Consider the following 26,303-nt stretch of genomic DNA (forward strand, 5'->3'; position numbering starts at 1 on the left):
GTTTCTAGGTATAGAATTGCTGGGTTGGAGAGTGTAGAACACTTGACTTTTTAAAATGATCCTCTTAGATCAAGAAAAAGCTAACAATTATAGGAAGAGTTTGAAAGGTTCCATAGGAATGGTATTGTGATGTTTCTCTTGTCTCTGTGCTCTCTTGTTCTTAGCCCCGCACGCTGGTGTAACGGTATTCCTTTTCCCTTTTGTAGTAAAGCTGTGCTAGAGCAGAATGCAATGAAAGAAGCACTGGATGAATGACAAGCCCTGCTTCGCAGCCCCTCAGCATGGCAGGCCTGCAGCTCATGACCCCTGCCTCCTCACCAATGGGTCCTTTCTTTGGACTGCCATGGCAACAAGAAGCAATTCATGATAACATTTATACGCCAAGAAAATATCAGGTACTAATGAGAACACTAATACTGGAGCATTTTCACTAAAATGGAATTAGCATATAGTTGACATGACTTATATAAAACCCATTTACCTTTTCAAGCTCTCCTCTTCTGATTAATTTTCTCATTCTAAATACTTTTGTTCTTAATAGTCCTTTTCTTTTCTAACATCTGCCGGGTAATTGATTTGATAGTTTTATTTGTGAAGCTCCTTATTTTTTTTTCCCCCTCTGAAAACCTCCACTGCTCCTTAATACCCACTTGGGTGTGTCTGTCCTCATGAGCAGAGTAGGAGTTGACATTGGTTTGAACAACCATGAACCGGCAGGCCCGGTTGTTGTCAACTCGGTCATCCAGATTCTTCTTGAGAAGCTTTGCGTCCCCTACAAAAATAATTCTTTTTTTTTTTTTTAAAGATTTTATTTATTTATTTGACAGAGATAGAGACAGCCCGCAAGAGAGGGAACACAAGCAGGGGGAGTGGGAGAGGAAGAAGCAGGCTCCCAGCAGAGGAACCTGATGCGGGGCTCGATCCCAGACCGCTGGGATCACGCCCTGAGCCGAAGGCAGATGCTTAACGTCTGAGCCACCCAGGCGCCCCTCTACAGAAATAATTCTTAAAGAAATTGTAAATGCATATTTACAATTTAACTAATTTAATTTAATTTAATTAATAAATATGCATCCAGGCATATTTACACAACACAGCCATACAATAACAGGCATTTTAATGCCTGTGATGATGATGATTCTTATGGAAAGATCTAGAAAGTCTGTTTTTTGGCAGATTTATCAGAGGGAGATGGTAGAAAACAGTGAAATTTCCTGGATTAAAACAAAACCCAATTTTCCCAGCTTTGTCCCTAGATGAGAAGTGTATAATCTTTTCTCTCCACTGTATTTCCAGGTGGAACTGCTTGAAGCAGCTCTGGATCATAATACCATAGTCTGTTTAAACACTGGCTCAGGGAAGACGTTTATTGCAGTACTACTCACTAAAGAGCTGTCCTATCAGATCAGGGGAGACTTCAGCAGAAATGGAAAAAGGACGGTGTTCTTGGTCAACTCTGGTAATAAAAAAAATATTTTATGAAATTGCGTGGAGGAAATTGGATGAGATTTTATGATGAAGCACATTTTCTCTGTGGGCATTAAGTTAGATTATTGAAAGGATAGAGAGTTTGAGAAATAATGTGTTTTTTGAAATTCTGGTAGCAGAAAAATCATTTTGACTTATTTCTTAACTTTATAGTATGCCTCTTTTAAGTGTCAGCCATTTTATTCCACAGAGGTTAAACTTCAGCTTTTTCCTTAATTGTAATTGCATTTAATTCTGATTCTGTGAACCTCAGCTGCTAGGGCACTCGTATAACCCTGGCACTGCTCTCTCTCTCTTTTTTTTAAGATTGTTTCAGCTGGTGATGTTCTCATGTACTTTAAATACATATGAAACGGTCTTATTTCTTGGTGAAACAATCTGATTTTATTGAAGAAACCAGGAGGGGTGGATCTGGAGTAGTTCCCATTCTAGCCTAGAAGTTATATTCTTAGGTTGGGGAAAATCAGCTATAAAGAAGGAAGGTGGCATAAGGTTCTCTGAAGGGAATGACAGAGGGTAGGACCTTGAGTCTAGTAAATGCATTCAGGGGGATACCCTTGGAAATAGGATTTTAAATTGGCTACCTGAAAAATTGGGGGTTAGGTATGATCCATAATAATCAAGATTTCTGTAGCTGTCTTAATCACTGGTCACCCGGAGAGCCAACTAGGAAAGCTTTGTTATATTTACGTGGAGTATTCCATTTGTAATTAGCAAACCAGGTTGCTCAGCAAGTGTCCGCTGTCAGAACTCATTCAGATCTCAAGGTCGGGGAATACTCAAACCTCGAAGTAAACGCATCTTGGACAAAAGAGAAATGGAACCAGGAGTTTATGAAGCACCAGGTAAGACTTTCACTTTTTAGAGAAATTTTACTTTTTAAATCCCTACACGTCCTTGGCTTCGTTCGTGAGATCACCTGTAGCCTTGAAAACTCTACTTCCCTGTACTTGGTCCTCCTAGAAACTAGCCCTTACGTCCTCTTTCTCACTGGAGGGCTCACACCAAAACCAAATAAAGAGTCACGTATATGGCTGTCTTACTGCATAGAAGAGAATCGGCTCTATACTCTGATTTCCTTGCTTGAAAAACACAAAATCTGATGACCTGTTTCCAACTTGTAGGTAACCTGCTTCTTAGAAAATTTATGTTGAAGGTCTTGAAACTGGAGACATTTCTTGGTTGAGATCTTTGGGTCTTTGAGAGACGTCCTCTAACTGAGCCGTTTCTGTGGAGGCGGCTCGTGCTGAGGGTGGCGGTGGGAAGTGGTTAAGAGGTGCTTCCTCCTAAAGCTGGAGCGGTCCGCAGTGACGAGTGGGTCTCTCTTGTGGGGTTGAGTCCTCATCAGCGAAGCACTTCAGTGTCCACACAGTGACGAGTGATGGCACTATAAAAGAATATTGAGTCTTCCAAAAAACCTTGTCAGTTTAATGGGGAAAGAGAGGAAAACAGTGTGAATTGTTTTGTGAGTTGATTAAACTGATAGATCTCATCAGTCAAAATATGGCTATAGGAGCCTGAAAACCTCAAGTACATTTAGTAGATTTATCATAAAAACATGGTCTCTATTATCAAGGATTTTTTTTTCTCATAATCTCTTTCCATATTTTCCTAATTCTGCTTCTTGGTTCCAAAGTCTAAGCTTCCATACATTTAAAATTTTTGTTTTAATTTGACTAATGAATTTCTTAATTCTCACCCATAATATAATGTTTCCATAATCTGATTTAGTGCGTAAGTGTATCCAGGCAGGTGAAAGGCAGGCACATTTGTATACTGATGCCAGTTTTCTTTTAGGTTCTCGTTATGACTTGTTATGTCGCCTTGAATGTTTTGAAAAATGGTTACTTATCACTGTCCGACATTAACCTTTTGGTGTTTGATGAGTGTCATCTTGCGATCCTAGACCACCCCTACCGAGAAATTATGAAGGTAAATTTCTAGATTTTATCAGTCTTAATTCAAGTCAAATTACTGAGAGTGAGCGGTGTTTTTATAAAAAGCAGTGATATTAGTTACTGATTTTGGGAACTTGGTTCCATGTATGAATGAATGAATATGAAATTAATTTTCACTTAAATCTGTGGTAACTATCGTAAGTAACCTACAGTAAATCTAAACCTAGAATAAAATTTTAAAAGCGATACAAATAGACAGTACATAGTCTGTGATAAGTTGATGATGAGCTCTTATAGCATATTTCAATGTGCCTTTTTGATAAACAGGTCTTTTAAACAAGCTACAGTAATTCCATAAGTCACATTTTTAGTATCCGTCCGTCTTCTCGACCGGTGTTAACTTGGCAGTGTCTCTTTTGTTCCGGCCTGGCAGAACGAAGTCCTTACTGTCAGTATCTTTTATTGTGTTAGCTCTGTGAGAATTGTCCATCGTGTCCTCGTATTTTGGGACTAACTGCTTCCATTTTAAATGGGAAATGCGATCCTGAGGAATTGGAAGAAAAGATTCAGAAACTGGAGAAGATTCTGAAGAGTAACGCTGAGACTGCAACTGACCTGGTGGTGTTGGACAGGTAGGCGCTGGGGCCCGGCGGCTCTTGCGCGGCCAGCTCCCCCGAGGTGCGGCCTTGGTACCTTCCGAGGGCTCTCCCGGCGGGCGCCCGTTCAAGTGGACGCACGGCTGCCGCAAGAAATGAGCGAGGGGGGGAGTTCTGTCAGGACAGTTGCCCACGAGGGCAAGGATCTAACCTTGTCTCCACAGAGAGCAGCAGATGGAGGGGTTTCTTCAGTCCGAGAGCAGATTGCAGAAGCGCGGGCCCGCCTGGGCGCGGATATTGACGAGGACTAGGAACTCGGACAGGAAATGTGTGTTCTTTTCCGTCCGTGTGTGCTTGGTTGTTCCGACCTAAGTGTCCCATGGGGCACTTTGAAAGAGCACTCATTTATTGACAGAATTCAGTATTTTACAGTATGTTTTAAAATGATTGGAAACACCTTGTAGTTTTGGAAACGGGTGTGTCTGAGAAAGTCGTGTATGCTTTCCAGGTTTGTGTCTTTTTGAGAAGGTGGCTGTTTTGTGTTTCAGTAAACCGTGCACACATACACACTTTTGATTTGAGTTGGTGGAAGGGAGCTTAAATAAATTAGGCTTTTAAATAAATACAATTCCGTTCATATTAAAGTATCTTTATATCCTTCTTAGATATAGTCTTTAGCAGGGCTAGAGATTATCAAGTGGTGGTTCTTGGAACAGTTATAATAACTAGAGAAGCTGATTTCTCAGGGTGTGGAGCTAAACCAGGCGGGTTTTGACATGTCGGCTCCACTAGCTAGCAGCTGTGTAACTTCAGGTGAGTCGCGTGCTCTCCCGGATCCTGAAAAATGGCCTTGATGGTGGTTTTAGGAGATTCCTCGGCGATCATCATCACGTCGATACGTGGAAAACATCTTGCAGCGCGCCTGCCATTTAATAGGACCTTGGGGAAAGTTGTCTTTGTAGAATGAGAGGAAAACATGATGCTTCAGATTCATGGAACTTAAGGATTCAAATGCCATATGAAGTACAAACCTCAGGACCTCATGGACATGTTGTTCTGACTCTTGAGCCTAAACGGTCTGAGGTGGAAGAAAAAGGCTTTGCTTCCATTTTTCCCTGCCCCGAATTAGCTTGGTAGGCTCGCACGCTTGAAGTGTTCGGAAGTAGAGGTGTTAGAGCATTAAAGTAAAACTGATAAGTGATCTGTTGAATCGGATAATTTCTAGTTCTCTAAGCGTGGCTTTCTGGTTAAGTATAAGTTCTGATTCAGAATAATGAGAACTGTCTTTAGTATATTTCTTTTCCTTAATCATTGTTAGTACTTTTAGAATACTAGTGCTGTTCTGGTTGTCATATTTTATGAAAGGCTTAAGAGAGCCAAGGATGATACCATAATTGCTTGAAAGTTAGGTGAGCTTTCCTTACAAGGATACGTTAAAAATTTTTGCAAATGCTAAAAATGTCAAATAGTACGGAAGTGGATAGATTAAATAATACTTTCCCTCTAGGATCTGCCCCCCCATCCGTTTCTGCTCCTGAGAAGTAATCATTATTGAGTTGTTTGAGTATCTTAATGCCCAAGGAGGCAAAAGTTGAAAGTCTAAACTTAAAAACCAAAACAAAAATCCTGACATCATAAGGTAATGGCAAGAGTCACAACATTCTCTGCATGTCGGCCTTAGGCAGTCGTTCCTCGAGCCCTTCCAAGCAAGCACAGGCACAGATAAAAGTGTTCCCTGTTAGGAAGACCCCTGCGAGCCTGCCTGTGACCCCAAGGTGTAGATACGTCATAATGGATCATCGTGCTGTAGTGAGTTTCTGGTGGCAGTTACTACTTCTGTTTCCCCTGTTAAAGATACACTTCTCAACCGTGTGAGATCGTGGTAGACTGTGGGCCATTCACGGACAGAAGTGGCCTCTATGGCAGACTGCTGTTGGAGCTAGAGGAAGCACTTAACTTTATCAACGACTGTAACATACCTGTGCATTCGAAAGAGAGAGATTCTACTTTAATTTCTAAACAGGTAAGCGTGTACACATAAGTAGAGAAAGCGTAATAAAAGGCTTCTGTTTATTTTTAATATCGAAACAAAAACTTGTTTCTGATGAGGCTATTGTATGTTTTAGTTTAAGGCCTTATCTTCTTATCTCCTTGGACATTTTTCATTAAACACATCGTGTTGGCTTGAGGTTATGGTTACCCAACAGATAATTAAATGTAGAGATCCCTGATTTAAGGAGGTGGGTTGGGCTTCATGGCATAAGTCCCTGCTCGAACCCTCGGACTGAGCGAATCCTTCTGCTGTTACCATGTGTGTAACTGGATATGAGCCTGTCGTTCTGAGTGCTACAGCTTTGGGAGGAGATCCCTTAGATCAGTGGTCCTCAAAGTGTGGACTCCAGTTCAGCAGTGTCCGAGTTGCAACTTGTTGGAAAAGCCGATCAGGCATCCCGTCCTTCACCTGCTAAAGCCCTGGTGGAGGGGTCCAACTGTCCGAGATTTGACAAGTTCTCCAGTTATCCCGACTCCTTAAAATTTGAGACCTGTCGTCCTAGGATTTTGCAGCCATTTGTGAATAATGCTGTCGAATCTGAGTCTCAGTTTCTCTCCTGCTGATTTGCTTTGGAGCAGCAATGCCTAGACTCTTCTCAATCCTTCATTTCTCATTAAGTCTGTGTTCCACCCAATTTGTCTTTTATTTGCCTGCGGAGCGCACAGTTCCTCGGTTACAGCCTCCATGTGGATATACATCCTGCTCGGAGCTGGGGTTGTAAGATGTGGCACTCCGTGTTTAAGGTGCAAGGAAAATCGTCTTGCTCTTCTTACGTGCCTCAAATAAAATTACTGTGTAATTCCTTGCATGTTTACCTGGAAGTAAATGACTCCGTTCTACTTGTAACTAATGACAGACCCGAAATTAAATTTTATTAACCTTATACAGTTGCATCTTTTATTTTCTGTTACTTTTTCTGGGGGGAAAAGAAAGGATGCTTCTGGGCATATTTATATAGGAAAAAGATTGAAAAGACCCCTGGCCATTCCCCCTCCCCCGCCAAACTTGAGGAATTGACCTCGGTGTTCATATTAGTGGGGAAAATTTGTTTTGAAGTTGCGGATTGAAGACAACTTAAATCCCGGTTAAACCTCATATGAAAATGCTACTGTTCAGCATTTGGTTCTTTCCATTTTTGTGTAGATCCTCTCAGACTGTCGTGCGGTATTGGTGGTTCTGGGCCCCTGGTGTGCGGATAAAGTAGCCGGAATGATGGTGAGAGAACTGCAGAAATACATCAAACACGAGCAAGAGGAGCTGCACAGGAAATTTCTATTGTTTACAGACACCTTCCTAAGGAAAATACATGCACTGTGTGAAGAGCACTTCTCTCCTGCCTCACTTGACCTGAAATTTGTGACTCCTAAAGTAATAAAACTGCTTGAAATCTTACGCAAATACAAACCGTACGAGCGACAGCAGTTTGAAAGTGTTGAGTGGTATAATAATAGGAATCAGGATAATTATGTGTCTTGGAGTGATTCTGAGGATGACGATGAGGATGAAGAAATTGAAGAAAAAGAAAAGCCGGAGACAAATTTTCCTTCTCCGTTTACCAATATTTTATGTGGAATCATTTTCGTGGAAAGAAGATACACGGCCGTTGTCTTAAACAGGTAAATCTCTAAAATTAAGGAACACCCTTTCCCATAGCGCACCGGGCAGCTTTTGGTTTCGTGAAGTATGGTGCTGTAATTACAGCTCTGAGGCTGGCAGAAGGCTTCGGTGAGCGTCCTCCGTGTGGTACCATCGTAATTCATGCGTGATGCTGCGCTGGGAGCGACAAGGAGGACGTTGGCGGCGACTGTAGCTTTCCTGAGAGGCTGGATTTGACAGGACCTGGGATATTTTTTTTCTTGGGAGGATGCGATCTGTTCTAATCCATTTAAAATAGAGAGTGTAGAAAGATGAAGTTACGTTAAGGTAAAGCATGTTTTGTTTTGTTTTGCATTTCGTTGTTAGATTCAACTCAGATACGGTTCATCTGCGACTGTGTATTAGGCCCTGTCTTGAGCATTTCACACCAAGCTTTCTCCTTCAGGTAATCTGAGGCTCAACTGTACCCAGGAGTTACTGGGGCTATCTTGATTCAAGTTTGCAAGTTCAAAGTGGAAAAAGTTCAGAACAGTTGGATTTGCAATTTGGACTGGTTCATAGAATATATATTTAAATTTTCGGAATCAGAAGACTATAAGAACGTTAGGGAAAAATTCAGAGGTTATTGGCAAAAGATGACAGTCATGCTTGTTAGGATGTGGCTTCCCGTGTCCACCCACTTCTTTAGTAGAGGTTGATTTTTCTTGAATGTAGACTCGGCCAAGGAGCTGTACTCCAAACCCAAATGGTCACAGAATGTATGCTTCCTTTGGTGTGTGTACCGACGCTGCAGTATACAGGGGCCGGAAAGGGTCCTTAGTTTGTACTGCAGACCGTGATCTCTTTCTCTGTGAGATCCATTAATTGGCCAGAGTTGATCTCTAAGAGCCAGTTGTGCAAGTAGTCATCTCTGAGGAGAAATTGAGCTTTGGTTCCTGTGGTAATTTGGGATTTTTTTTTTTCTTCTCCTAAACTGCTTCTGACTGTTTTGGGGCTTTGAAAACTTACTGGAGTAATGAGAAATTGGACTCTGGGGTAGTCATCTGGCAGTTTTTAGTCTGGTAATTTTCATAGTCATTGGGCCTGATCTCTATGATGAATACAAAGTAAAATAACTTTAGGTAGTGAATTACATTGGAATCAGAAGTTTAAGGTTGGAAAGGGACTCATCGACTATCTAATCCAGCCCACTTATTTTTATAAAAAAAAAAAAGAGAAAGGGCCTCAGGAGGAAAAGTGATTTGCTCTGAGTTAAATTGCTAGGCAGTGGCAGAGACAATTCTAGAATCCTGATATCCTACCTCCTAGTTTCCAGTTCCTTCTGCAGTCATAATGCCCCTGGGCGTCAGAGAACACTGAAAATCCATGCAGAAGACAGCCAGGAGACAGACCAGGGAGAGCCTGACCATCAGGATTATTTCTTAGAATGCGGGAAAAAGGCATTTCAGGGGTCAGAAAAGCTTAATATCAGCACAGTTCCAAGCCTTGTTTTAGACATGCTCCCTGCCCCTGTACAGGATGGTTTAAGAGTTAAATACATTTTATGGCACTTGGAAAGAAGAAATGGCATATTTTCTTCTTTTCCCTCTTCTCTGCATGAATTCTTAAATGTAGAGATGTGCCAGTTTTCATGGCAGGAATATTAGCCTGAAAAGGTTTATCAAAAATCAGTTATTTCATATTGACTTTGAGGATCAGATTAATTGTGATCAACTTTCATAAAATGGGGCTGGAATTTACTGTCGGATGATGAATCAAGAGCGGTTTGAGGGTTGACTTTATGGGCAGCTAATTAAATATACAATAGAGGTCTTGTTCCAGTAAGCTTTTTAATAAGCTTAGAAAAACTTCCTGAAATCCAGATTCTTTCCTTCCATCAGTTTAATAGGAGGAAAACCCTCAGTGAACAGTTTCATGGGAGTCTCAGCTATTGGGATACATGGGCAGTTTTGTCCTCTCCTAATTAAAAAAATAAATCATAGCTACTTCTGTAGATAATCTCTGCGTACAGTCTTAGGTTTATAGATTTCCTTTTTGCCTTATGTATGTAGGGCTTTATGGTTTATAACTTGCCTTTAGGTATCTTTTTAAGTTTTACAACTCCACGAGGGAGGTATAGATGTTTTCACTATATTATAGATGAGGAAGCCAAAGACTCAGTTTGTGACCCTCCCCACATCACACAGATATCAAGAGGCAGAAAAGGGCTTCCGGTCTCCCAAGTCTGGTGCTCTTTTAACTGTGTGATTTACTAGTCTTGTGTGACACTGGCGTCCGTTTGACAAGCCTGGGTTCACGGCCTCTACCACTCCCCCTCCATTTCCCTCCTAACTTTTTTTTTTTTTTTTAAAGATTTTGTTTATTTATTTGCCCTCCTAACTTTGTTTTCAGAAAAGTTACAAAGAGCATACAGAGCTCCCCTTTCCCCCACCTGTTAACATTGTATGTTGCTATGTACCTTCTCACAACCAGGAGACTAACTTGAGTGTGTTACTATTAACCAGACTTCAGACTGTATTTTCATTTACCACTTTTCCCAGTAATCCAAAGTACCATATTGGGTCTAGTTGTTGCGTGTCCCTGATCTCCTCTGGTCTCCTGTATTTTCTGTTTTTCCTTGGTTTTGATGACCTTGACAGTCTTGAGGAGTACTGGTCAGGTATTTTGTAGAATGGCTCTCAATTTGAATCTGTCTGATGTTTTTCTCAGGATTAAAAGAGGGTTTTAGGATTTGGAAGAACACCGCAGAGTTGAAGTGCCCTTCCCGTCACATTGTATGGGGGGGGGCGGGGGACTCGTGGTATGGACATGAGACATCACTGGTGATGGGAAACTTCATCACATGGTTATGACAGTGTTTGCCAGGCTTCTCCACTGTGACACTATTAGTGTTTTATTCCTCACTTCTTCTCTGGAAGCAAGTCACCCAGTCTAGCTCATCCTGGGAGGGAGGGCTTGAACCCCATTCCTGGAGAGGGGTGTATTTATGTTTATTATTGGAATTCTTCTGTAAGGACAACCACCTCTTTGAACCTGTTTATTAATATTATTGACTTATGTTCTTTTATCACTGTGGATTCATGTTTGTTTATTGTACACTTGGGGTTATAATCTGATAGTAGGTGATTTATGTTATTGTTTAGATTGTTCCACTGTGGGCCACGGGGAGGGTGGGGGTGCTCTTTGAGGTTAGCCCTATGTTCCTTGGACAGGCCCTCAGCCTGGGGTTTTTAGGTTTTTTGTTTTTGTTTTTGTTTTTGTTGTTTTTTGTTTTTTAAGCACTTCCTGACTTTCTGGCCCTACAAAATAATCCAGGCTCTTGTATTTTTGCTGCCCCAGCCGTAGAATCAACCATTTCTCAAAGGAGCCCTGGTTCATTTCTACCCACTTATTTAGATGTATATTTTGTGAAAGTTTTTTTAACTTTTTAAAGCTTTAAATAAATAGAAATTTTTCTCTGTCAGCCTCTTCATTTGAAAAATAGTAGTAGTCTGTCTCTTTAACGTATATAAAAATTTATCACCTGATACAGTAGGTGCTATTTTCTTTTGGGCTTTATGTACACATTTGGGCATATAGGATCTGTGTACTGTAACTGTTATAGTTTTTGTTGTTGTTGTTAAGATCACAGAGGAATTACATTTGATTTTCTCACATTGATAAGGAAATAAAAGAAGTAAGGATACTATTAAAAGCTCTTGTTGATAACATGCTTTAGTACTTGGCAGACATTGCAAATGATGTGTTTGTGTCTTTGAATGTTTTTCCCCTTATGGTTGTCTGTGTAAATTAGCGCATTTAGTCAAATCCCAGCTCCCTCTGATACATCTACTAGTTCAGCGTCCGTATCTGCTGTTTCTGGCCGTGCTGCTTCCAGCGTTACTGGGGAGGCGGTGTGTGCACGCAGAGCACGCGATCTGTGCGCGCCCATCGGCTGAGTGAGCGAGGGACCAGAGGGAGGGTGAACATCTCGAAGCTCGTAGTTTTGACAGCAAGTTATGTCCTCTGAATATAATACAATTGGCTCTTGAATTTGCATGTTTTTAAGTTTATTTTCTTTGTAAATTTTCATGGAATTTTATAAAAATGCTGGTCTCTGGTGGATTTGAAATTAGGAAAAAAAACTGCTTCTTAGCTGCTGATAGTTTCAGAAGCTCTGTGCACAAGAGATCAGCTGGGTTTGTCGGATCGCTTGCTTGTAGAGCAGCTCACATAAACTCAGTGTAAAAATCAGAAGAAACAAGTAAGACTTTGTCTTATTGGTTCATGGTACCGTGAAATCTATAGGCAGTTTGTGTTACTCACTTGTAATCCCCTTACCACTGTAGACCTTGTTGTTTCTCTGGAAGCCTATAGTTTTGTCTGAGGAATGTGGTTAGACAACCCTTAATTTATCGGAAAAAGACATTTTTCTCTCTAAACATCATCAGCATGGATATATAGCATTTAGTTACTGCTTATAAGAGATTTGATTTGTTAATGTGGGTATTTTCTCTTCTGTTCTCTGCAGTATTGATGTGTGTTTCGTTAAGGAGAAATGCATTTACTCTTAGTGCTTCTGCTTCTTAGTTAACTGAAATGGGCTGGACTGATCATTTTGGCAAAGTAAAATACATTCTTTGCCTAATTAATTAATTTGCCTAATGCCTGCCATGAAATGCATTTTTTTTAAGCCTCTATTACATTCACATCGATGCTTATTTACGTGAACTAACATTTGGAAGTACATATTTCAAAGATAATTAATTTCATAATTTAGACTTCGGGGCTTGCGATTTGTTTGCGTGTAACATTGCTTTCTGCTACTGACATCATAAGTTTATTCTAATAACTAAACAAAGCTTGGAACATATTAAGGAAGTTCCTGATTCTGAACATTTTAAGTATTTGAATGTAAAGCAGACTCTTAAACTAACCTAGACATGCAAGTGTTTGGCTGATTTGGAGGCAGGAAGATATTCTAGATGGCCACTCAAGGTTTCTTCCAGCTCTTTGATATTAGTCTGTTTCATGTATTTAAAAAAAATGGTTTGACTTAAAAACGCAATTTTCTATTAGGAATTTATACTATGTGTATGACTTCAGAAGAACCATCTGGAATCACTTATGTCAGGTGTGGAACCATTTATCCTGTGTGCTGAGTTTTTGAATGTGGATATTTCCAAAATAGCTGTAATGGCAACACTAACTGTTAACCTTCTGTCCCCGTGTAATGTGATCCCATCCTTGTAGCTCTTTTCCACTGCTTTGCTAGAAGGGCCAGCTTGAGGTTACTAGCGTTCTGGATTAATACAGAGGAACAGGCAGGAAGAGGGACGAGCGGGGAAGCCTCTCTCTTTCTTGACAGGGTGGGATGGGGACTCTGGCGCTGCCGGGCAGTGCAGAACTCTGGTCGGCGGCCTGGGGGCAGGGAAGTGTTGGGAATGGAGGTGCTCCTCAGCAGACGGGCATTTCTTGCCCCAGAGCTCTGCTTCCATGATAAAAAGGGTATTGGGGTAAGACTAAAAGAAATAACCATGCTATTTTCCACACACAGCAGGAGCTCTCTTCGTCTGAGTAGCAGGAGAAGAAGGTTCCCTTGCTGTAAACTCGCCCCTTGGCATCGGGTGTTGGTACTCACTGTGTCTAAGCCCGGCCGTGGAGACAAGGGCGGGACGGCCACCACAAGTTGTGTGCGCGTGCGGGAAAGTGCACTGAGCTTTCAGAGAAGTGTGCGTGGCTTTTTCATCATAGGTCCTGGCCTGAAGCCAAGGCTTATGAGGATTCCGTGTTTCTCTCTGCCTAGCTCTGTCCCCTACCGGGCCACGTTTCTAGTAAATCATCACAGCCAAATTAGAAAGTTTGAAGTACCAGGACCATTTTGTTCGTCAGTATAAATCAGCCTTGTATCTGGTGTTGTAAAGTGTTTGGTCCACAGATCTACACGGGGAAGAGTGGCAGTGATTTCTGTTTAAGCCAGTTGAAAAAAAGCACCAAGACCATTTTGTTAGGTATATTGGCAAAACATACGTGTATTTCCATTTTCAGGGAGACCTTACAAACAAAAGTGTAAATTTTTTTCACTCAGCAATGCTTAACTTCCAAATGTATATAATTTTCTTAGATTGATAAAGGAAGCGGGCAAACAAGATCCAGAGCTGGCTTACATCAGCAGCAATTTTATAACTGGACATGGCATTGGAAAGAATCAGCCTCGGAACAAACAGATGGAAGCAGAATTCAGAAAACAGGAAGAGGTAAGTTAAGTTGAAATAATTGTACAATAACAGTTTTCAGAATATATATAAACTCTGCTCATAGAACTCCCTTTCTGCATAGTTGCTCGGCATTTTTTTTGTAATATAGAATATTTGCTCGTAGATAGACCAGCTGTCTCCTATGAAGTAGCTATATAGTGATTCATATGTTCAGAATTAGAAGAGCTGTCTGGTAAATCAATTTTCTCTTAATTGCCATTGACCTTTTCATTTTCCTTTATTGGACTGATGGCATTTCATAGAAAAATAAACCATGTATAACCATAACTCCTGTTGACTCCGTATGACTGAGCAACAAAATGAATTTTTTTTCCTAGAAAGTGTTTTGTTTTCCATTTAAAGTCCTGCCTTGGTTGAATATGTTAAAGATTCTGGCTTAATTTTTTTCATGCATTTTAAGATTTTAATACAGGAGACAGCATTGTAAAGATGTGAAACCTAATATAGTGTTCTGGCTGGCAAACAAAAACTTTTTATTTGAAGTTTGTTATTTAACTTAAAGGTAGAATAAGTCACGTTGAAGTTCATTTTCTATGTTATAGCTTTTTGATACTATTCCAAGTTTGGGGAGTCCAATAGCCAGCCAGTGTGATAGATCTGCTTAAAAGCCAGCTTACTTTACTTATCCTGGATTGAGAAATGATGTTATTTTAAATTTAGTATGAAAAAATTTTCACTTAATATTTTAATCAGTAGTTCTGATTCCTTAAGTTGCGAATGTCCCAAGATGCCAGAAAATAAGTAATGCCTTACTTGTAATTTTTAAGTTACAAGCATTTTAGGGTTTTTAGTAAAAGAGTTTTGATGTCTTTGGAGGGATGTTGGCACAGTCTCACAGACATAAGACACTACCACGGAGGGTCAGAGTATCAGCAGGATTCCAGAAGTGGATTCATTTGGTCATTTTGTTGGTTAGATTCTTTTGTGGCCATTGAAGAAGCCAGCCTCTTCAACCCGAAGGCTTTCTGTGGTTTGTACATACTTATGTATGGTAAAAAGTCACTTTGATTTTTTAAGTCCTATTCAGTTGAAAACTGTCATTAAATCAGAGTCTCTTTGCCCATGTATTCACGCATCTTGAATTTTGTATATAGTGTTGTCATTTTCTTTAGCCTGTGCTGAAAGATTTAGTGTATCCAGAGTATGTGTCAGAAATGACAGTTGTGGGACTCCTGCGTGGCTCAGTCGGTAAAGCATCTGCCTTCCGCTCAGGTCATGATCCCAGGGTTCTGTGATCGAGTCCCACATCAGGCTCTTTGCTCAGCGGGGAGCCTGCCTCTGCCTGCAGCTCTCCCTGATTGTGCTTTCTCTCTCTCTGACAAATAAATAAATAAAATCTTAAAAAAAAAAAAAAAAAAAAAGAAATGACAGTTGTCACTTATTTGTACTATGCTGTTCCTTTGGAAATTTCTTAGAATTGCTTTTCGTGGTGGATTTTTTTCAGGTCCTTAGGAAATTTCGAGCACATGAGACCAACCTCCTCATTGCAACAAGTATTGTGGAAGAGGGTGTTGATATACCAAAGTGCAACTTGGTGGTTCGATTTGATTTGCCCACAGAGTATCGATCCTATGTTCAGTCTAAGGGAAGAGCAAGGGCACCGATCTCTAATTATATAATGTTAGCAGATACAGACAAAATAAAAAGTTTTGAAGAAGACCTTAAAACATACAAAGCTATTGAAAAGGTAAGGTCCAAAAGTCAATATGGTATTTCTAAGTTATATTTTATGTGCAGAGAAATAAACAGCTTTTTATTTGCGGAGAACAGTCTCAGCAGGGGTGCCCAGTGTGTACATTATAAGAAAGTCAAGTAATTACAGAGCCAGCAGTATTTTACAAAGTGTTTGAAAGCTCACAGTGAAAATGGTCATGTGGGTTATGGGGGGAGAAGCGTGGAAAATGTCCTGTTAGTGTGGACAGTGTAGTCACAGTTGAGTGTCCGAGTTGTGGAGTGATTGGAGGGTGATGACTTAGTCCCTGTGTGCATGTATGCTCACGTACGTGTGTGGGTGTGTGGGTGCGTGTAGGTACGGTACCGTGCAGATCTTGTGCGCATATAGCAAGTGTCTCTACATGATTGGAGCTGGGGGACTGCTTTGAGAGGGAGTTTCTGCATCAGGGGACTTGGAGTAGTAAAGTGTGTTTAGGAGAGAGAGCGGTTTTGTGTAGGGAGAGCTTTTTCTGTAGGTACAGAGGCAGATTCCTGACATGTGGCAAAGAAAATACTGTTCTCATCATAAAATCTGTTTCTACAACGTTCAGATCTTGAGAAACAAGTGTTCCAAGTCAGTTGACACTGGAGAGCCTGACGTTGAACCTGTCGTGGATGATGACGATGTGTTCCCACCATACGTGTTGAGGCCCGATGATGGTGGTCCACGAGTCACAATCAACACGGCCATTGGACACATCAATAGGTATGATATGAAATCACTTGCATGGAAAAACCTAGGAGTATTGCAAGATTTAAGTCTAAACCTGTGAGTATTGTAGTGTTTACCTTTTGCAAATATTCACCAGTCTTTCTGTTTATGGCTTGTACTATTTTGATGGGAGAAAGAAAAGAAGTTGCTTTTTTCCATTCGTTCTTCTTTTTGATCAGAAGGCAAAAACAGTATTATGCAGCAATAAATGTTTAGTTTTTGTTGGCAAGGCTGGCTTAAGGCATGCTTATTTTAATTAGATTTTACATAATTTTGTAGTGCTCACTAATTTTTTTTTATTCTGAAATCTGTTGTTTTTTGCCATGAATGTTAAAGGATGTTGAATTTTCCATTAGCTATGATAAAAGATTATGATAAATTAACTCACTTTTTAAATTATGTTCTAATTTACTTTGTCCTGAATTGGTAATAACATTTCCAAGACCGAAGAAAAGCAGATACATACCTAGATTGTGTGTCAGGATAAATTTCGTGCAGAGGCAAAATAAAGGAGCAACTGATGTAAGATTTTCTTTTTTTTTTTTACTTTTTATTTTGAAATAATTTCAAACTTTAAAATGTGGCAGGAATACTGCAGAGAACTCCCATTTACCTGTAACTCACCTGCAGAGACCCATTCAGGTTTCACGAGAATGTTTTCTTGTAGTGAAAGGATTCCAAGCCAGGATCAAGGGTTATATGAGTTTTTCTCTCTCTCTAGTCTCCTTCAACCTGGAACCATTCTTGTCGTTCCCTGACCTGAATGACCTTGCAACTTTTGAAGATTTATAGGCCGATCATTTTGTAGTCTGTCTCTCAGTTTGGCTTTATCTGATATTTGCTGATAATTAGCTGCAGGTTATGCACTGGGGGCTACGTATCACAGAAGTGATGCCGACTTCTTCTCATCCATCCTCCTGGGTGCACTTGATGTTGGTTTGTGCTCTTACTCGTGGTGGTGGTGGCGGCTCTGATCACTTACGAAAGGTCTGCCAGCTTTCTCTGCTGTCAAGTTGCTTTTTCTCCATTTGTAATGAGTGTGTTATTTCATGAGGCGGTAGTTTGAGACAGTATAACATTTATTCCTCTTCCCAGTGTCACCCATTACTTCGAGTATCCATTGGTATATCTTGCATTAATTGATTATTGCTGTAGTGTCTGCAAAAAGGTGATCTTCTAATTCTATTATTCTTTCTGTTTGTTGGCATTCTGCTGGAACGAAGAGCTTTTCTCTTTTCTCCACTTATTCTCTTTATTTTTGTATATAGTATGAACTGATGGAGTTCTGTTTTATTCAATGGGTTATAGTCTGGCTACTGTCATTTATTATTTTGATGTTAAAATTATGTCAGATTTGGCCAATGGGAGCCCCTTCAAGCTTGTCTTTTTACGTCACCATTATTCTCGATCACTTCCCTATTTTATGGCATACTAAGATTACTAGCCTCAACTTCTATTTTCCCTGCCCCAGCCTTGGCTATTTCTCCAAAAGGTTCTGGTTTCTTGGAGTGGCAAATGACTGGTGTTTAGAAACCAAAATCTGGGCGCTGAGCGCTGGGTGTGCTCATTGCCCCTGGTGTATTGCTGCTGCCAGCCTCCTTAGACAGAGCTAGAAGCTACATTTGTGTGTGTGCGTGTGCGTGTGTGTGCGCACGCGTGTGTGTGCGCACACGTGTGTGTGCGTGTGTGTGCGTATTCACATACAGCTTTATTTATTTCTGTGTCTGACTACCTATGTCGTCTTCCCTTCACTTTTACTGTCGCACCACAGGGTTCATTCTAGCTTTCCTCTCTTTCGTCTTTATTTCTGGCTTCTTAAATAGTGAGATAGGACTCCCGTTGTCCTCAGAATCGTTACTTTTATGTCCAATGTCCCTGAATGTAGCCAGTCTCCTTCTCTGCAGGGCTCCCACTGTGTTTGGGTGCCCTTACTGCGCAGGTCCTGACCTTACAGGGCGGCTGCTCATTCCAGTGCCCTCCTTGTGCGCGTCCTGCCCCCACCGATGACCTTCCTGTTCCAGCACACTCCTTGCTCAGTCTCAGTACCCTTGAAGCTAGCCTTCTGCACTGCCCTGCTATTGCTAGCACCTTCTCCTGCTGTGGGGATGTGGTGGGGGAGCGGGGGTGGTCTTCTTCTGATGCCTTCAGTTGTGTCAGCACTGGGCTGTCCTTCCAGCCTCTTCTGATGCCTTCCTTGAACGGGCCCTGAGAGTTTGTGGCTGCATAGACGCTAGTAAGGAACAAACAGTGGTGACGTGTTCTCTTAGTGGATTCTGAACAGTATTTTCTGTACTCTGTGGTCGCATAGGACATATGTATCTACTTAAATTCAAGTTTTAATTTTAATTAAAAGTAAATAAAATTTAAAAATTAGTTTCCTAGCTCCCTCACCTCATTCCAAGGGCTCAGTGGCAGTGTAGACACGGAACATCATTGCAGAGGATTCTGTGGGACAACACTGTTCCATCTTATTGAAAGTTCAAAGTGGTGAAGCTCAAACTTCACGTATAAAAACCAGTCCAGTAGAGGGGAAGAGGGACATGCGAAATTAAACTTGAGGCTGTGAATATCAATACAGATTTTTTTCCTCCCTTTCTCAGGTGTAGATTTAGCATCAGAATTTCTTTTTCTTCACAGATACTGTGCTAGATTACCAAGTGATCCGTTTACTCATCTAGCTCCTAAATGTAGGACCCGAGAGTTGCCTGATGGTACATTTTATTCAACTCTTTATCTGCCAATTAACTCACCTCTCCGAGCGTCCATTGTTGTAAGTTTAGAAAAAGAACCGATTGTGCTTTTAAAGTATGTCATTAATGGATTGTTTTTCAGCTTCTCTACGCCAGCCCAAGTTATAGGGAAATTTAGCTTTAAATCTGTTCTCAAGCATTGGTTTATAAATCTCTTTTGTGGTCCACTACATGTTCAGACCTTCCGTAGACTGTATGAGTAGATAATCTGAAGTTCCCTCTAGGATCTTACTGATATCAACATTCAGCTGTGGCTTAGACACTTACAGGGACAGAATTTATTTATTAAATATATTTGGGCTTCTCTAGCTGTTTTGTTGTTCAGTCGAAAATCTGCCTTTGCGTAACTGCCGTCCTTGGTCCCAGTACTGATTCCGAGATATTCCAAGATGACTAATTTCTGTTGCACATGAAAATTTGTGAGTGCTATTAACGTGTATGTTACAGCCACGTTTTGACACATCTTTGTTTTTTTCTTATTTGTAGATTAGTGAAAATAAGCTACATTAAAATCTTACTGAAATTTGTATACATTAAAATTGTCAGATCTTCATTATAAGTTACCTAGGTTTTGCTGGGCAGGACTTTTAAAAATGGCTATTTCAACTGTGGAGAATAGGGTTTTGGCAAACTTGCTGGCATTTTTCAAAATAAACCACTTTGCTCTCATAAAATTCAGGTTTAAAGATACTGGTTTCATAGAAATGTTGTGTGTTAATGATAGATAGCTATGCGCACGTACAGTGGACATGTTTTTTGTTACTTTCAGGGTCCACCAATGAGCTGTGTCCGATTGGCCGAAAGAGTTGTAGCTCTCATTTGCTGTGAAAAACTGCACAAAATTGGTAAGAATGTTTGAAAAGCACATGCAGATAAGAATAAAGTTGAAAACATTGTCTAACAAAAGGGTATCAAGGACTTGATAGGTCCCTGAGGATTTTGTGGCGTTGTGAACTTTGTTCTCGCTGTGCGGTGGTGAAGACGGCTGGAGATCTGATGTAACCCGAAGGTCCTGTGACACGGACCAGCTCTCCAATCGCCGCAGGTCACTGCAAACAGCTGCGGTGTATTTGCTCCCTTTACTGACCCCTCGTCAATACAGAGAGGTCTTCCTGTCACTGCTGAATCACAGACACTTGTGTTTCACTGGGTCAGGCTCTCAAATTGGTTTACAGATTCATCCATTTTTTTAAATAGAAGTCTTCCTTTCTGTAGACTTTGTAAAACAATGGTTATGTGCTGCTTTTCTGTTTCAGTATTATTTAAGAAACTTTCCTTATTGGAGTAGAGTTGACACACAGTGTACCGTGGTTTCCGGTGTCCCGCAGAGTCTGCGTGATACTCTGCTCACCAGACGTGCAGCCCCCCCCCCCCGACGTCAGCGTACGGCGCTGTCCCGGTACCCTGCGCTGCAGTCCCCGTGCTGTGCCTTGTGTAGACGCAACGTTTGCGTCGTAGAACAGAATTCGTGGCCCTGCTCACACTGAATATGTGGACGCCAAAGTCGACTGCCTGACGCATGACGTCCGATCAGTTTGTGATGTGAAAAGTATAGAGGCTTTAGCTTTGGTTGCCCTTCCCGTGCTTTCTAACGTACTGCTGCTCTGGACTCTTCAGGAATGAGAGAGGCAACATCTGGATTGTTTATGTTCACTGTCTACATTCCTTAGGTGAACTGGATGACCATTTGATGCCAGTTGGGAAAGAGACTGTTAAGTACGAAGAAGAGCTCGATTTACATGATGAAGAGGAGACCAGCGTTCCAGGAAGGCCGGGTTCCACCAAGCGAAGACAGTGCTACCCAAAAGCGGTTCGTATCGGTTAGCACCGAATACAAAGCTAGCCTTTCTGACTTTTTATTTCCTGCCACATCAAATCCACATTCCTCTGCTTGCCTTCCCAGACCTTGTAATCTGGCCCACTTGGGCTCTCCGCTCACTTCCTCCCATGACCGCTTCTCTCCGATCAGCCAGCCCCCCTTCCCACGTGCTCTGTGTGCACTTTCCCACTTAGGACGCTGCTTTCGTTTTTCTTCTCAAAAGGAGTGCGGACCCTTGTCACATTCTATCTAGAATGAGTCTATTTTTTTTTGCTTCATTCACTTTAGTGGTAAGATTTTTGCTTTCCTTATGTTCGGGGCTAAGACAAAAGAGGATTTGTATGATAAAATAGGCGAGCGAAAGGGTGCCCACTGCACATGTGGGCAGCCCGGCTGACGGTGACGGCAAGGATTTGTCCGGAGCTAGGCCGTGGCCCGCCAGCAGTCAGACCCGTCCTGTCAGCGTGCTGTCTGGCTCCGTGTGTCGCATCCTGGCAGGATTCGTGCACTACGACGTCCCCGAGTCGGATTTCTAGTTAGAGCCCTACCAGGTTGAAGGACTCATTTTAAAAATATTTGCTCGTATTTGTCCCCCATAAGAATCTCAAACAAAAGCAAAAATTTTGCTGTGTATTTTCATCTTAGCCTAAAAGTGCGGTTCTTTTGTTTCATTTTCGCAGTTGCATTGAGTTTCTACTTTTAAAAAAGTTTTCACTCAGTTTCACTTGAGCATTTTCAAGATTCAAAATCATGTCGTTCGTTTAAAAATTATGACTGTGGCCCGTTCCCTGAAATGCTTGTTTCCCACCCTTCCTCCTCTCACATTTACCCCAAAGACCACCAGACTTGTTTCGTAGGGCAGAAGTCATCATTAATAATAAGTGTTTTAATTAACAAATACATTTTGGATTATCTGATATTCTGTTACTGTAACCATCTCCTAGCCGGCTTTTCTATGCCTTTTAACTACAGATGCAATCATTAATGTCCCTGTGGCTCAGAAACTGCACGACTCTCCTGCATGGGGTTGTATGAATATTGAAAGTTTAGAAACAGTCTCAGATTCATTAAATTATGGTTTACCCATATGATTAGATAACCATTAAAAATGATACAGACAAGAAAGATATTCTCATTGTAGTAACTGGAGAGAAAAATCAGGTGACAGCAGTCTTCGTTGTACCATTCCATACGTAATGGAAAAAACACACACGTGTATATGTTTATCTACATTTATACGCAGGAGAAGGTCTGCAGGACGCCGCAGTGTATCAGAAGTTAATCCAGGTTATCTTTATACAATCACGTAGGACTTCTGAAATTTTGCATTTGTTTTCTGATACTCTGCAGTGTTAAAAGACTAAAAATCGAGAAGGAAAAGAGTTCTCTAATCAAAAGAAATAAATGAATAGTGTTTCAAGACGAGACCCTACGGGGTTTGATTGTTTCATATAATTTTGGTGTTAGTTTTCTCGTCAGCAGTGCAGCATGAGGTAGGTGACCGCGGGCCACCTTGCAGCCCAGACCTGAGAAGTGTTGGCTCTGCAGCGGGGTTAAGTAATTCAGTCTCCCTTCCTGGGTATTTCTTACCTTTTTCTCATCAGCTTTTAGTAAAGCTAGGAAGAAATTTGTTTTCTTGCTGGTATCTGGGAAAGAGGCTGTTACACGTGATCTCGATGCTTAGGTTTTCTTTCCAATTCTAGATTCCGGAATGTTTGAGGGATAGCTACCCCAAACCCGATCAGCCCTGTTACCTGTACGTGATAGGAATGGTTCTGACGACACCCTTACCCGATGAGCTCAACTTTAGAAGGCGGAAGCTCTATCCCCCTGAGGACACCACAAGATGCTTTGGAATACTGACAGCCAAACCCATACCTCAGGTAGCCGGCTCCTTATGACTCTGATAAAAATGCCTTGTTGTTAAAGTTGTTGTGTTTAAGGGAACAGCTATTTATGAGTAACTATTTTTTGTTACCTCAGAATGTTTAGTATTTAAAAATCAAGGTGTCCCTTCTGTTTCCTGGATTGAAAGCGTCGTTCCTCCTCTGAAGTTAAATATTTCTAACGGAATAAAATACCTGTTGACTTTGGGGATGCTTTGTCTGTCTTTTTGCTAAGATCCCGCACTTCCCTGTGTACACGCGCTCTGGAGAGGTGACCATATCCATTGAGTTGAAGAAGTCTGGTTTCACGTTGTCTCTGCAAATGCTTGAGTTGATTACAAGACTTCACCAGTATATATTCTCACATATTCTTCGGCTTGAGAAACCTGCACTAGAATTTAAACCCACAGACGCTGATTCAGCATACTGTGTTCTACCTCTTAATGTTGGTAAGAAGGGCCCAGACTCTAAAGTGTCCACTGATAGTAGCTCAGAAAAGGGACGTTTGCTCACCGTTAGTTTGTCGTGGATGCTAGAGAACTCCCTTACTGGGGACAGCTCTATCTTAGACACATACATGAATATATGGCTTAGGTGAGAATCTTCTCTGTTGTACATTTTAACCAGCTAAAGAGTCTTTTCCTTCCCTAAGTGAATGACTCCAGCACTTTGGACATTGACTTCAAATTCATGGAAGATATTGAGAAGTCTGAAGCTCGCATAGGCATTCCCAGTACAAAGTATTCAAAAGAAACACCCTTTGTTTTTAAATTAGAAGATTACCAGGATGCAGTTATCATTCCAAGGTGGGTATTGAAGTGGAAAGCAAAGGGTTGGTGGTATTTTGTTTCATGAGATTTACTGGTTCGTGTGGAAACGTCAGTGGGCTCTGGCGTTGAGGTCCCTAGTAGGAAGTTGGGGTGTCTCTTCCTGAGTTCCTCTTGTAAGAAACAACACTTGGAAGGAACACTTGTTGGTGGAGGGGTTTTACCTTGGGAAGCTCGGATCACCTAAGTGATGTTGAAAGGCTTTCTTAAAATCTTCATCCTGTTAATCCCCTCTTAAAGGGTCGGACTGTAAATAATAGCTTCCTAAACCTTTAATAAGGAGTAATGAATTGTATTAAGTGCAATGAAGTAGTAAATCAGAATGCTTTTTTTCCTTATTTCATAAAAATTTAGGGGATAAATTTTTTGAGCAATAAATTTATAGGAACTTTTCATAAAAGTAGAGTACTGGCTATAATTCAGTCTTTCTCTTTTTTCGTCTTTGTTGAGGCCATATTTTAAATGTTAGCTCTCATCAAACTAGTAATCCCGGAAGTGGTGGGTGCCTCAGTGTATTTATGTGGCCGGTGCCTTTCACATATACCTATTAGTAATGCAGGGTTCTTGCTTAGTTGGTGGGACACTGAAAGCTTTCTACCCTGTTCATACTGGTGAAATGCAGATATATAAAGTGCTGTTAGCGTTGAGGTGTTAGCAAAGCACGGTTATTTAGAATGCGGCTAATAGTCGAGAATCGTTTTCACTTAATATAAATGTACTTTTTGTCTTACACCCACTTGAAATATATTATTTGGAATTGAAATTTTCAATTATTTGTGCTACTTATTTTTAACCTTTGAACTTGCTTTAAAATCATCATTTGCATTTTCATATGGAAAACATTTGTTGAGAATAGTTGTCTTTAAGTGTATTGTTTTTCTTTTTTAGATACCGTAATTTCGATCAGCCTCATCGATTTTATGTAGCTGATGTGTACACTGATCTCACCCCGCTGAGTAAATTTCCTTCCCCTGAGTATGAAACTTTCGCAGAATATTATAAAACAAAGTACAACCTTGACCTGACCAATCTCAACCAGCCACTGCTGGATGTGGACCACACATCTTCAAGGTGAGGGGCTTCAGAAATGACATCTGAAATTCTGCTCGAGGCATTCTTTACAGGGTCAGCAGACACTAACGGGTTCACTGTCCCCATTGCCCACCTGTAGACTCTCTGAAATCAGGAGACTCTTTGCACGCGAAACTGCCCAGGGTGGGGCCCAGGAAGGAGTCTGCACACTGAAGGTGTGGAACCACTGTGAAGAATGTACCTATTTGAATTTCCGTTTGATAAAATTATTTTGAAATTCTTACAGACTTAATCTTTTGACACCTCGCCATTTGAATCAGAAGGGGAAAGCTCTTCCTCTAAGCAGTGCTGAAAAGAGAAAAGCCAAGTGGGAAAGTCTGCAGAATAAACAGGTAATGTGTTAATTGTTACTAGATAATATTTTGAAAGATAAGTTTGGCTTTCATATTATCAAGTGAACTGAGTGACGTACGAATTTTTTGGAAGTTTCCCAACCCTTAGGTTTTGTTATGTTTTAGGTAATACTGTGTGTTAACTTGTTTTCGGATGCCTTTTTGGAAGTATGAGAGGTTTGCTTTTATACTTCGTCCATTGGTAAAATTCATCCTTATAAATCCTAGGATAAATCCCATTTGGCCTTAAAGGATTATTTTTAAAAGTTAAATTTTTACTGGTATTTATGATTATTGTCTTTATCCATTAGTGAAATTGGCCTGAAATTTGATTTTTTTTTCTTTTGTGTGTTTGCTTTGTATTTATCCACATTTTTCCTCCTTCAAAGATACTGGTTCCAGAGCTCTGTGCTATACATCCGATTCCAGCGTCACTGTGGAGAAAAGCAGTCTGTCTCCCTAGTATACTCTATCGCCTTCACTGCCTTTTGACTGCAGAGGAGCTAAGAGCCCAGACGGCCAGCGATGCTGGCGTGGGAGTCCGATCCCTTCCCGTGGATTTTAGGTACGCCTATGCTGTCAGCCGGAAAGAACATGGGTCGTGAAATCCTGTTTGCAAAAGAACTGAATTCAGTTCAAGTTTTAATTTTATATAAAATAATTCTTAAGAGGTTAAAAAGGAAGCGCGGATGTCTAATACATGCAATAAACGCATCCTTTGACCCCTGTGTCCTTGTAAAGTCACAGAGGGCAGTCAGTGAAACGGAAACAGTTCTTTGTAACCACGCTGACCTTTTAAGGCTGCTTCCTCTTTTAGAAATATATATTAAATGGCAATTGCCTCAATGTGTTCTTTGGCTTTTTCATTTTCTTCCCACTAGGAGAGTGGCCGCATCCTCAGGAAATGATTGGCTTAACCTCTCTGATTAATTTTGGTTGTCCAGTTGTCAAGACCACAATGGCTCTAGGGATTAAGGAATGTGATAATGTAATAGTAATAGTCACAACTGCATTTGTTGAGTACTTACTGTAGTGTCCAACACTGATTTAAATGCTGGAGCCTTTTTTATTAGGTCGCTTAATCATTTAGGGCACCCCTATGAAGTAGGAGTCGTCAGCCCCTCTTCCAAGTGTGAGAAGCCAGGGCACAGAGGGGTTCCATAAATGACCATCTGGTTAGCTGGAGGGCCTGGGATTCTAGCCCACACAGGCCCCGGGGGCCAACCCCAAACCTCACCACCACACCGTGCTTGCCGTGGGGCAGCCGATGAAAGCAGCCTCGTG

At 41.1% G+C, this 26,303-nt stretch overlaps 1 protein-coding gene across 1 annotated transcript in view; it reads left to right on the plus strand.

Moving 5' to 3' along the window:
• Nucleotides 1-247: 247 nt before the first annotated feature.
• Nucleotides 248-26,303, plus strand: part of DICER1 (dicer 1, ribonuclease III) — a 44,721-nt gene continuing 18,665 nt past the window's right edge. The window contains 20 exon segments of the mRNA XM_026515365.4: nucleotides 248-274; nucleotides 276-395; nucleotides 1,297-1,459; nucleotides 2,203-2,333; nucleotides 3,286-3,420; nucleotides 3,858-4,018; nucleotides 5,837-6,005; nucleotides 7,179-7,651; nucleotides 13,735-13,867; nucleotides 15,333-15,575; nucleotides 16,153-16,307; nucleotides 18,951-19,083; nucleotides 19,833-19,908; nucleotides 20,734-20,873; nucleotides 22,586-22,765; nucleotides 23,004-23,217; nucleotides 23,421-23,574; nucleotides 24,484-24,666; nucleotides 24,914-25,019; nucleotides 25,409-25,584. Coding sequence (XP_026371150.2) covers nucleotides 248-274; nucleotides 276-395; nucleotides 1,297-1,459; nucleotides 2,203-2,333; nucleotides 3,286-3,420; nucleotides 3,858-4,018; nucleotides 5,837-6,005; nucleotides 7,179-7,651; nucleotides 13,735-13,867; nucleotides 15,333-15,575; nucleotides 16,153-16,307; nucleotides 18,951-19,083; nucleotides 19,833-19,908; nucleotides 20,734-20,873; nucleotides 22,586-22,765; nucleotides 23,004-23,217; nucleotides 23,421-23,574; nucleotides 24,484-24,666; nucleotides 24,914-25,019; nucleotides 25,409-25,584 — 3,272 coding nt within the window.

This window comes from Ursus arctos, unplaced genomic scaffold, assembly GCF_023065955.2.
Source record: "Ursus arctos isolate Adak ecotype North America unplaced genomic scaffold, UrsArc2.0 scaffold_25, whole genome shotgun sequence".
NCBI lineage: Eukaryota > Metazoa > Chordata > Mammalia > Carnivora > Ursidae > Ursus > Ursus arctos.